Source organism: Microchirus variegatus, assembly GCF_963457635.1.
Source record: "Microchirus variegatus genome assembly, chromosome: 22".
Lineage (NCBI taxonomy): Eukaryota > Metazoa > Chordata > Actinopteri > Pleuronectiformes > Soleidae > Microchirus > Microchirus variegatus.
The window spans coordinates 18,784,661-18,798,559 of NC_139823.1; the positions used below are offsets into that span (position 1 = coordinate 18,784,661).

The window sequence follows — 13,899 nt, forward strand, 5'->3', positions numbered from 1 at the left end:
GAATAATGCTGTGCATCAGTCATGTAAAACAGTGAACAGTGTTTTGAAGACAGAAGCCACCTGATTGGCTGTGTGAGCCTCTGTGTTTCCATGAGTGACTCAGCCGCTCGAGTGGGAAGAAGCATATGGAGTTTAATTAGCAGGTAGAATAGAAGGGGGAGGGGCCAGAGGCCTCGCAGCTAACGGTTGTTAAAGCAGTTCACCCTCTGTCTCTTCTGTGTGGATTAATGTGCGTGGCGTGGCTCTGTAACGACTCTGTGGCGCTGTAACGAAGCTGTGGCGCTGTAACGACGCTGTGGCTCTGTAACGACGATGTGGCGCTGTAACGACGATGTGGCTCTGTAACGACGCTGTGGCTCTGTAACGACGCTGTGGCTCTGTAACGACTCTGTGGCGCTGTGACGACGCTGTGGCGCTGTAACGACTCTGTGGCGCTGTAACGAAGCTGTGGCTCTGTGACGACTCTGTGGCGCTGTAACGTCGCTGTGGCTCTGTAACGACTCTGTGGCGCTGTAACGACGCTGTGGCGCTGTGACGACGCTGTGGCGCTGTAACGACGCTGTGGCTTTGTAACGACTCTGTGGCGCTGTAACGAAGCTGTGGCTCTGTAACGACTCTGTGGCGATGTAACGACGATGTGGCTCTGTAACGACGCTGTGGCGCTGTGACGACGCTGTGGCGCTGTAACGACGCTGTGGCGCTGTAACGACGGCGTGGCGCTGTAACAACGATGTGGTGCGTTGTAACAACACTGTGGCGCTGTAACAACACTGTGGTGCTGTAACGACGTCATGGCCCTGCTGAATAAATCACTAAGACTGTATGTTTGCGAGGCAGACGATAATTTCCAGTATGTCATGAAGTTACATAATATCGTTCCGTTTCCTGGTCACATTTGCCTATAATGACATCTGCTGTTGACTTTTCATTTTAATTTAACGATGAAAGTTGAATGCAAATCTTGACGCGTCGCTGGTCCGGTTTTCATTCAAATTTTGTGAAATGTTTCCACGTGTTGCTTGAGATTCACCTGCTGTGAAGCTTGTTCTGTGCTCACTCTCAGTCTCTGTGTCTGTGTCTGTGTCTGTGTCTGTGTTCAGTCACTGATGAGCGGAGCTGCATGAGACGGCAGCAGTCGACCTGCGGTGCTGGATGTCTGTGACAGACCCATGGGTCAGAAGGACCATGTGGAGGCAGGAGCAGGACACATCCTCCACCTGGAGCTGGATCTGGAGTATCTCCACGTAGCTGGGGCTGACCGGCAGGTACGCACCACCACCATTATCGTCCTCACCATCATTATCCTCACCTACATTATCCTCACCATTATTATCCTCACCATTATTATCCTCACCATCATTATCCTCACCATTATAATCCTCACCTACATTATCCTCATCTACATTATCCTCATCTACATTATCCTCACCTACATTATCCTCACCATCATTATCCTCACCATTATAATCCTCATCTACATTATCCTCACCATCATTATCCTCACCTACATTATCCTCACCATCATTATCCTCACCATCATTATCCTCACCTACATTATCCTCACCATCATTATCCTCACCATTATCATCCTCACCAACATTTTCCTCACCTACATTATCCTCACCTACATTATCCTCACCATCATTATCCTCACCTACATTATCCTCACCATTATCATCCTCACCGACATTTTCCTCACCATCATTATCCTCACCATCATTATCCTCACCATTATCATCCTCACCAACATTTTCCTCACCATCATTATCCTCACCTACATTATCCTCACCATCATTATCCTCACCTACATTATCCTCACCGACATTTTCCTCACCTACATTATCCTCACCATCATCATCCTCACCATCATTATCCTCACCTACATTATCCTCACCATCATCATCCTCACCATCATTATCCTCACCTACATTATCCTCACCATCATTATCCTCACCATTATCATCCTCACCGACATTTTCCTCACCATCATTATCCTCACCTACATTATCCTCACCATTATCATCCTCACCGACATTTTCCTCACCATTATTATCCTCACCATCATTATCCTCACCATCATTATCCTCACCTACATTATCCTCACCATTATCATCCTCACCATCATTATCCTCACCTACATTATCCTCACCATTATCATCCTCACCTACATTATCCTCACCATCATTATCCTCACCATTATTATCCTCACCATCATTATCCTCACCATTATTATCCTCACCATTATTATCCTCACCATCATTATCCTCACCATTATTATCCTCACCATCATTATCCTCACCATCATTATCCTCACCATCATTATCCTCACCATCATTATCCTCACCATTATCATCCTCACCGACATTTTCCTCACCATCATTATCCTCACCTACATTATCCTCACCATTATCATCCTCACCTACATTATCCTCACCATCATTATCCTCACCATTATTATCCTCACCATCATTATCCTCACCATTATTATCCTCACCATCATTATCCTCACCATCATTATCCTCACCATCATTATCCTCACCACCATCATTATCCTCACCTACATCATCCTCACCCACATTATCCTCACCTACATTACATTATCCTCACCATCATTATCCTCACCATTATAGTCCTCACCATCATTATCCTCACCATTATAGTCCTCACCATCATTATCCTCACCATTATAGTCCTCACCATCATTATCCTCACCATTATAGTCCTCACCATCATTATCCTCACCATCATTATCCTCACCATCATTACCCTCACCTTAATAACTAAAAATGATATACTTTCAAATCTAGAATCTAAATATCGGGATAATATAGTATCATGATGAAATCACATTGTGACTTAAATATCGCAATAATATAGAATCATAATAATATCGTATCGTGACTTAAATATCGCAATAATTTAGTATCATGATATCTCATATCATGATATGACTTAAATATTAAGATAGTATAGTATGGTACTATGATATATAGTATCATGATATAGTATTGTGACTTAAATATTGTGATAAATAGTATCATGATAATATTGTACTGTGACTTAAATATCGCAATATACAGTATCATGATAACTTATCCTGACTTAAATATCGCAATAATATAGAATCATGAAAATATCGTATTGTAACTTAAATATCGAGATATACTATCATGATAATATTGTATTGTGACTTAAAATGGCGATATATAGTATCATGATATCTTATCCTGACTTAAATATCGCAATAATATTGTATCGTGATAAGGGCGTATCCGGACTTAAATATCACAATAATATAGTATCATTATAATATTGTATTGCAACTTAAATATTGCGATAATATAGAATCATGATAATATTGTATCGTGACTTAAATATCGCAATAATATAGTGTCATGATTATAACATATCATGACTTAAATATCACAATAGTATAATATCGCAAAAGTAACTGTATCGCGAAAAATCGTGTGACTAATGTGACAAAAATGTTCCCAAAAATGTCACAAGATGCTGAAATGAAAACGAGGAATGTTACATAATATCATGACACAGGCGCCCCCTTGTGGCACTTGTGTGGTAATGCTGTATCTGGTGTGTCCTCAGGCTGGCAGTGCTGACGGAGCCCCTGCTATGGAGGAGCAGGGGGAAAACTCCCCTCTCCCTGCTGTGGTGGAAGAAACCACCGCCGTCTCTGATGCCATTTGTGATCCGTCGTCGTCGTCGTCTTCCGGCTCCGCCCACACTGTGGACGGAGGCGAGGGAGGCTCCGCCCACAGCAAGAACACGCACCAGCCGCTCTGTCGGACCCAGTGTGTGGACCTGGGCACCGAGGGGCCTCCTGAGCCTCCTGAGCCTCCAGAACCTCCTGCTGGACTCTCATCAGAGCCTGAGCGAGACTCTCCTGCTCGGCCTCCGCCCACTTCGCCGCGCGAGAACCCGCCCGGTCGTCCGCCCGCGCCGGCTAAAGCGGAAGCGGGAGGGAAGGGTTACCAGGCGAAGCTGGACTTTGCCCTGAAGCTGGGCTACTGCGAGGAGACGGTGCGGCTGGTGCTGTCCAAGCTGGGTCCAGACACGCTCATCAACGACATCCTGGGAGAGCTGGTCAAGCTGGGCACCAAGACGGACGGCGAGCAGCAGCCGCCGGCGTCGCTGGCGTCCACCTCGTCCTCTTCCTCCTCCTCCTCGTCGTCGTCGTCGTCGTGCGCCTGCTCCGACGCGCTGGAGGGTCAGAGGTCAGACTCGCCGTGTCTGTCGGACTCTCTGAGCGACCAGGACAACCTGAGGCCGGTCGTGGTGGACGGGAGTAACGTCGCCATGAGGTGAGCGGCGGCCGGTCCACGCAAAGAGACGGGAGAGAAACGAGCAGTTTTGCGTAAAACCTTCTGCCCTTTTTGTCTCGTGTCCTGTAGTCACGGCAACAAGGAGGTGTTTTCGTGCCAGGGCATCCAGCTGGCTGTCGACTGGTTCCTGGAGCGCGGTCATCATGACATCACGGTGTTTGTGCCGGCGTGGAGGAAGGAGCAGTCGCGCCCTGATGCTCCCATCACGGGTGAGACACACACACACACACTGAGTGAGATCCATGCGTGACGTCGTTAAATATTGCAATCATATAGTATCATAATAATATTTTATTGTGGCTTAAATATCGCAATAATATAGTATTGTGATAATAACGTATCATGACTTAAATATCAAGATAATATAGTATTGTGATAATAATAACGTATCATGACTTAAATATTGTGATAATAAAGTATCATGACTTAAATATCGAGATAATATAACATTACGATAATATAGCATGTGATAATAATAACATATGACTTAAATATCGCAGTAATATAGTATCGTGATAATAACGTATCATGACTTAAATATCGTGATGATAAACGTATCATGACTTAAATATAGAGATAATACAGTATCGTGATAATAGCGTATCGTGACTCAAATATCGCGATAATATAGTATCGAAAAAATACTGTATCGGGACTTAAATATCGCAATAATATAGTATTTTGATAATAACTTATCGTGACTTAAATATCGCAAAATATAATATTGTGATAATATAGTATCGGGATAATAACGTGTCTGACTTAAATATCGCAATAATATAGTATTGTGATAATAACGTATCATGACTTAAATATCGCGTTAATATAGTATCGTGATAACGTATCATGACTTAAATATCGAGATAATATAACATTACGATAATATAGTATTGTGATAATAATAACATATCATGACTTAAATATCGCAGTAATATAGTATCGTGATAATATAGTATCGTGATAATAACGTATCGTAACTTAAATATCGCGTTAATATAGTATCGTGATAACGTATCATGACTTAAATATCACAATAATATAGTATCGCAAAAATACTGTATCATGACTTAAATATCGCAATAATATAACATTGCGATAATATAGTATCGTGATAATAACGTATCGTAACTTAAATATCGCCTTAATATAGTATCGTGATAACGTATCATGACTTAAATATCACAATAATATAGTATCGCAAAAAGTACTGTATCATGACTTAAATATCGCAATAATATAGTATCGTGATAATAACGCATCATGACTTCAATATCGCAAAATATAATATCGCGATAATATAAAATTCCGATAATATAGTATCGTGATACTAATGTATCGTGACTTAAATATCGCAAAATATAATATTGTGATAATAAAATATCGCGATAATATAGTATCGCGATATTAATGTATCTAACTTAAATATCGCAAAATATGATATTGTGCTAATATATTATCGTGATATTAATGTATCGTGACTTAAATATCAGGATAATATGATATCGTGATAATAACGTATCATGACTTAAATGACATACACACACACACACACACACACTGAGTGAGATCCATGTTCATAATGACGTGGCGTCCTCCTCCTCGTGGTCCACAGATCAGGAGACCCTGCGTCGCCTGGAGAAGGAGAAGATCCTGGTGTTCACGCCGTCGCGGCGCGTCCAGGGCCGCCGCGTGGTCTGCTACGACGACCGCTTCATCGTGAAGCTGGCGTACGAATCTGACGGCATCATCGTCTCCAACGACAACTACAGAGACCTGGCCAACGAGAAGCCCGAGTGGAAGAAGTTCATCGACGAGCGCCTCCTCATGTACTCGTTCGTCAACGACAAGTGAGTGGAAGACGCAGAGGTTCAGAGCAGTTAGTGTGGTTTTTAAAGATATAAAGTTATTAAAACATGTGGTTTAGGGTTAGGATTAAACACATATATAGTATTTTATTTATTTCCTCCATAGATAAATACTTTATTGATCCCAAAATGTCCAAAATATGACAATTCTGAACCATATTTCTATATTCTTATGGTATTTTCCATCATTTATCAGCTGTTTATTCCATATTAGCAAACTTCAGAAACCGTGAACTGTTTGTCGAAGTCACTTTATCCTTTGTTTATATTTATTATTTTGTATTTTTACTGCTATTTCCCTTCTGTACATTTGAGAAGACTCCAAAGACACTAAATAATATTTATTTACACCCCATTTCCACTATTTAATAACTAATAATCATTACTTGACTATTTGCTACACATATATGTGGATACAAAGACTAGTATTGTGATAATAACGTATCATGACTTAAATATCGCAATAATATAGTATCGTGATAACGTATCATGACTTAAATATTGTGATAATAACGTATCATGACTCAAATATAGAGATAATACTGTATCGTGATAATAGCGTATCGTGACTTAAATATCGCGATAATATAGTATCGAAAAAATACTGTATCGTGACTTGAATATCGCAATAATATAGTATTGTGATAATAGCGTATCGTGACTTAAATATCGCGATAATATAGTATCGAAAAAATACTGTATCGTGACTTGAATATCGCAATAATATAGTATCGTGATAATAGCGTATCGTGACTTAAATATCGCGATAATATAGTATCGAAAAAATACTGTATCGTGACTTGAATATCGCAATAATATAGTATTGTGATAATATAGTATCGTGACTTAAATATTGCGATAATATAATCTTGCGATAATATAGTATCGTGATAATAACGTATCATGACTTAAATATCACAATAATATAGTATCGCGATAATAACTTATCATGACAAATATTGTGATGATAACGTATCATGACTTAAATATAGAGATAATACAGTATCGTGATAATAGCGTATCGTGACTTAAATATCGCGATAATATAGTATCGAAAAAATACTGTATCGTGACTTAAATATCGCAATAATATAGTATTGTGATAATATAGTATCGTGACTTAAATATTGCGATATTATAATCTTGCGATAATATAGTATCGTGATAATAACGTATCATGACTTAAATATCGCAATAATATAGTATCGCGATAATAACTTATCATGACAAATATTGTGATGATAACGTATCATGACTTAAATATAGAGATAATACAGTATCGTGATAATAGCGTATCGTGACTTAAATATCGCGATAATATAGTATCGAAAAAATACTGTATCGTGACTTAAATATCGCAATAATATAGTATTGTGATAATATAGTATCGTGACTTAAATATTGCGATAATATAATCTTGCGATAATATAGTATCGTGATAATAACGTATCATGACTTAAATATCGCAATATATAGTATCGTGATAATAGCGTATCATGACTTAAATATCACAATAATATAGTATCGAAAAAATACTGTATCGTGACTTAAATATCGCAATAATATAGTATTGTGATAATATAGTATCGTGACTTAAATATTGCGATAATATAATCTTGCGATAATATAGTATCGTGATAATAACGTATCATGACTTAAATATCGCAATATATAGTATCGTGATAATAGCGTATCATGACTTAAATATCACAATAATATAGTATCGAAAAAATACTGTATCGTGACTTAAATATCGCAATAATATAGTATTGTGATAATATAGTATTGTGATAATAACGTATCATGACTTAAATATCGCAATAATATAGTATTGTGATAATATAGTATTGTGATAATAACGTATCATGACTTAAATATTATACATGACTTATATATAATATAATTATTTTGTAATTTTAGTGCCGTTTCCATTTTGAGAAGACTCAAAAGACAGGAAATAATATTTATTTACACTCCATTTCCACTAGTTAATAACTAATAATCCTTACTTGACTATTTGCTACACATATATGTGGATACAAAGACAATTTTTCCACTCTCTCACGCAATAAATTTGAACTTATCCTTCATTTCCTGTTCAAATCTATTTTCTATAGTGTGTTGGTTTCCTGTCTGTGAACTCCACAGCTCAATAACTATATATATATATATATATAATAGATATTTCCGCTCTTCTCGCCCTCTGTCGCTCAGGTTCATGCCTCCCGATGACCCTCTTGGTCGTCACGGCCCGAGCTTAGACAACTTCCTGAGAAAAAGAGCCGTCATGCCCGAGCAGAAGAAGCAGCCGTGTCCATACGGTGAGGGGGAAAAAAAAAGCATTTTACAGCGTTTTAATGACATTCTGCTAATGTTGTTGTTTTCTCCTCATACAATCTGTGTCTCCTGAAGTCGACGATATCTTCTGAATATAACAAGAAACTGAAGTTTGTAAACCGCTCACTCTCCCACACCAAAGCCCATAGAGAAAACCAGTGATTTTAGCAGACGGAGACACAGGAGCTGCTGGTCTACTGCTGCCTCGTGTGGTCACTTTGTGTTAACTTTAACGAAGGTTTTTAAAAGCCGAATTAACAAAATAAGACATTGTAAGTTAGTGATGGAGGCAGCAGTGGATCAACAACTCCTGTGTGCTGTGATGTCAAAATCACTGGTTTTCTCTATGGGCTTTGGTGTGGGAGAGTGAGTGGTTTACAAACTTCAGTTTCCTGTTGTTAAAGTCTGTCTAACAGTGAAATAAAGACGTGAACGCGTTCTTAAGATATCGTAGAGTTAATCTGACGTGAATTTTATTCAGCAGGTCTTTTGGTATGTGGCTAAAATCTGTTTTTCTTCACTCAAAAGAACTCACACCAAACCTCATAGAGAAAATCAGTGATTTTAGCTCGCGGGGACACAGGAGCTGGTCTACTGCTGCCTCGTGTGGTCACTTTGTGTCACTGAAGTTAACTTTAACGAAGGTTTTTAAAAGCCAAACAAAATAAGTCATTGTAAGTTAGTGATGGAGGCAGCAGTGGATCAACAACTCCTGTGAACTCTGATGTTAAAATCACTGATTTTCTCTATGGGCTTTGGTGTGGGAGAGTGAGTGGTTTCCACACTTCAGTTTCCTGTTGTTAAAGTCTCTCTAACAGTGAGATAAAGTGGTAAAATTGCTTTTAGGATGTTGTAAAATCTGTTTTTCCGTATGTTTTAAGTGAAAGGCTGCTGCTCATGCAAACGCACGTGTTGTGCTAACTGTGTCACATGTTCACAAACCAAATGTTACGCGTCTCACACGTGCGCGTTGTTGTTGATTTCTTCCGTGTATTTTACCGTGTCATCATTCTGCATCGCGTCTGCCTCTGGTTGTAGGAAAAAAGTGCACTTACGGCCACAAGTGTAAGTACTACCACCCAGAGAGAGGAGGCCAGCCTCAGCGCGCCGTGGCCGACGAGCTGCGAGCCAGCGCCAAGACCTGCGTCACCGCGAAGAACCAGGGCGACTCCGGCCTGGTGAAGAGCCACAGCGTGCCGGCCGGAAGCCTGGACGCCAAAAAGGGCGGCGTCCCCAAGAGGCAGTCGGACCCCAGCATCCGAGCTCTGTCGTACAGCGACGCCGAGGAGAAGCTGCTGCTGGCTAAAGGGAGGATGGAGGGCCAGAAGAGCGGCAGCAGCAGTTCCGGCAGCAGCTGCATGTCTCCGGCTCCGGGAGGTCCGCCGTCCGGCCTCGGCCCGGCCCAGGAGCAGCAGCAGTCCAGAGCCGGCGCTCCTCACGGCCTCCTCCCGGCCTCCGCTCACGACCTCTACCCTCACTGCGAGTCTCCGGACCTGAGCTACTACTCGGTGACGCGCGCCTACTCCGGCCTGAGCCTGTCCTCCAGACGCAGCCCGGACTGCCGCTTCCCCGCCGACGCGGACCCGCGCCTGGGCTCGCTGGGCTCGGCCGGCTCCGAGTGCGGCAGCGAGAGCAGCTGCGACTCGTACAGCGAGAGGCCGGCGTGTCCCGGCTGCCCCCCGGACGCTCTGCTGGACGACGGCGTCCACTTCGCCGCGCCGCACGGCGGCCGCCTGTATCCGCACCACGCGCCGTCGAACCACGACCTCTGCGCTCTGCAGCCTCCGGACTACCCCAGCGTCTCGCACGGCCACGCGGCCGGCCCCGGCGTCCACGGCTACCACGTGAGCTGCGGCCAGAGCTGCGCTCACGAGCCGCCGCCACCGCCGCCTCCTCCTCCTCCGTGTGACGCCGCACCAAAGCGCCCTCTCTACCCGTTGCCTCCTCACCTCAAGCACCAGCCGCTGGCCGCTCGCTCCAGCTGCCCCGGCGACTACCACTCCCTGTCCCAGAGCAGCCCTCACCCGCCGGGCTCCCCGCTGGGCCGCTGCCTGGCCCCCACGCGAGCCGAGAGCGTGTCGGACTCGCGTCTGTACGAGCACCACGCGGCGTCGCACCACCATCACCACCGGCCCAAAGCTCTGCACAGCTGGGACTCGTACTACAGACAGCCGCCGCCGCCGCCGTCCAGGTACGAGTACCAGAGTCTGCCCGACACGCGCCAGTCGTCCTGGCACGCCCCCTCCTGGACGGACGAGGGCTACGCCCAGCACCACTCGTCTCACCCGGCTCTCCACCCGTCCCCGACGCGCTACCTGAACCGCCCGCCCCCTCACCCTCCTTACCCGCCTCACCTCGCCGTCCCCGCCCACGCCCACGGCCACGCCCACGCCCACGCCCCGCCCCCCTCCTACATGCTGCAACACTCTGAATCGCCGGCGCACGGACGCTACAGCGACGTGAGGGAGACGGCGTTCGTCAACCTGTGCAACATCTTCCCCTCGGAGCTGGTGAGTCGGGTGATGGCGAGGAGCCCCCACATCACTGACCCCCAGCAGCTGGCGGCCGCCATCCTGGCGGAGAAAGCTCAGACTGGATACTGAGGATGAAGAGGTGGAAACATGACGGGCCTGCATGGAAGGAGCGAGGAAAAAGAAACTGACAGCACTCTACAAGAACCAATCTGAGACAAACACCAAAGCCTATAGAGAAAATCTGTGATTTTAGCTCACAGGGACACAGGAGCTGCTGGTCTACTGCTGCCTCGTGTGGTCACTTTGTGTCACTGGCGTAAATCTGGACGAAGATTTTTAAAAGCCGAATTGACAAAATAAGACATTGTAACTTAGTGATGGAGGCAGCAGTGGATCAACAACTCCCGTGTGCTAATGATGTTAAAATATATATAAAATCACAGATTTTCTCTATGGACTTTGGTGCAGGATCGTTGTCTCTCTGTCAGTCAGTGACGTGGCACTGATCACATGCAGGACTCAAAATATGAAGGCACTTTTTTTTTCTTTTTTTTTTTTACAGCTCAGTCACATAAATCAAAAGTGACTGATGTTTTGAAGGATTATTTCCCAGATTAAGATTATTTGGGGGGTTTTGTACAAACACTGTACTTACACTCAGACATTTGAACTGTGCATGTGTTTTGGCACCAGATGGAGATTTTCTACTTCATTACTGTTGACAAAACAACAAGAAAAGCTTAATGTATTCAGACTGAATTACGTGTGTATTTCTTAATTTAAAGGTCTAATATGCAATAACTCAGAGCCAAACTTTTGTTACCAAAAGGATGAGCTTTCTTTGGCAGACGCCCTCTGCTGGACACTTAGGACAAAGTCCTGTCATCTCGTATTCGCTAGCATGACTCGTCTAATCGCGACGTACATAATTTGTGGTAGACTTGACACTTTGTAACGAGGGAAGGTTGAAGCGGACAAATTCTAGTATTTTGTGAAAAAAAATTCTAGTACTTGCTGACAAATTCTAGTATTTAGTAACAAGTTGTAGTATATAGCAACAAGTTCTCGTATTTTGTGACAAAATACTTGTATTTTGTGACAAAATCTAGTATTTAGCTACAAATTCTAGTATTTAGTGACAAATTCTAGTATTTGGTGACAAATTCTAGTATTTAGTAACAAGTTGTAGTATATAGCAACAAGTTCTCGTATTTTGTGACAAAAAATACTTGTATTTTGTGACAAAAAATACTTGTATTTTGTGACAAAATCTAGTATTTAGCTACAAATTCTAGTATTTAGTGACAAATTCTAGTATTTGGTGACAAATTCTAGTATTTGGTGACAAATTCTAGTATTTGGCGACAAATTCTAGTATTTGGCGACAAATTCTAGTATTTGGCGACAAATTCTAGTATTTGGCGACAAATTCTACTATTTGGCGACAAATTCTACTATTTGGCGACAAATTCTACTATTTGGCAACAAATTCTAGTATTTGGCAACAAATTCTAGTATTTGGTGATGCATTCTAATATTCAGCAACAAATTCTAGTATTTAGCTACAAATTCTAGTATTTAGCTACAAATTCTAGTATTTAGCTACAAATTCTAGTATTTAGTGACAAATTCAAGTATTTTGACAAAAAATTCTAGTATTTTGTGACCAAAAATTATAGTATTTTGTGACAAAGAATTCTAGTACCTGCCGACAAAGTCTAGTATTTAGTCACAAGTTGTAGTATTTTGTGATAAGTTCTAGCATTTAACGACAAGTTCTAGTATTTAGCGCCACATTCTAGTATTTAGCGTCACATTCTAGTATAGTAACAAGTTCTAGTATTTTGTGACAAGTTCTAACATTTAGTAACAAGTTGTAACATTTAGCAACAAGTTCTAGTATTTAGGCCATATTGAATCGTTGATGGACAACAGGAAACAGATTCACTACGCACTCGCTTATAGAGCAACACGGCGCCACCTACAGAGGTGGAATCGGACGTACACGGCAAGTTGTCCGATTGCCCGTCTTAGTCGGACTATGGCTCAGTCTGTTGTTGCATATTGTACCTTTAATCGCTGGTAAATTCCCATCTGGTTGTGTGTGTGTGTGTGTGTGTGTGTGTGTGTGTTATTAATGTGTGTGTGTGTGTGTGTGTGTGTTGTGTTGGGGTGAAAGACGGTGGTCCTGGTGGTGACCCTGTCATGTGTACCTTAGTTTTAGTAAGGGACATCTCTCTCTCTCTGGTTTCTGCCACAGACGGAGCTCCTCCTCCTCCTCCTCCTCTTCCTCTTCCTCCTCCTCTTCCTCCTCCTCTTCCTCCTCCTCCTCTTCCTCGCCGTCAAACCAAACGCGTAAACTCTGCGCTGCTGTAAATATATTTAACGTGAAACTCCCTGCTGACTCTGGTCTCGGCTGAATCGGCGTCAGACAGAGAAAAACCTCGTTTGATACAAATTGTATCATGAACTAAAGTCGCTGATGTTCTACACGGCGTCTCACACACGCGCACGCACGCGCCGCGACCTTTGACCTCGTGGCAAACCTTAGCTTTTACTGCAAACGTGTGACGAAACATGAAGGAGTTCCTTGTTGCGCCTGCTTTGTTTAGGCGACGCGACTTCTTTGCGAAGCTTTTACCGATAATAAGAACAAACTACGGCGTCCAGGAGGGGACAATCGGCGACGACCTCTGTGCAAGGGACCGTCTACAAATTCCTCTTCACCTCGTCGCCTATTTGGGCCAAAAAAGTTACCATTTGGGATTTTTATTCAGAATATTTGTTCATATCTTCACCGTAATACACTGAAGTGAGTATATAATCACTATAGACTTCATTTATCTCCTACAGATTATACTAAAAACACCAATTTGGAAA

The 13,899-nt window shown here is 42.6% G+C and overlaps 1 protein-coding gene across 1 annotated transcript; it reads left to right on the plus strand.

The window, feature by feature from the left end:
• Nucleotides 1–1,169: 1,169 nt before the first annotated feature.
• LOC310943468 (putative ribonuclease ZC3H12C) lies at nt 1,170–11,148 on the plus strand (the record flags this gene model as incomplete). The annotated part of the gene is made up of 6 exons (XM_083909043.1): nt 1,170–1,265; nt 3,607–4,322; nt 4,413–4,552; nt 5,956–6,190; nt 8,423–8,529; nt 9,584–11,148. 6 exons carry the CDS (start codon nt 1,170–1,172, stop codon nt 11,146–11,148), a joined length of 2,859 nt encoding a protein of 952 aa, XP_083765169.1.
• Between the last annotated feature and the right edge of the window lie 2,751 nt (nt 11,149–13,899).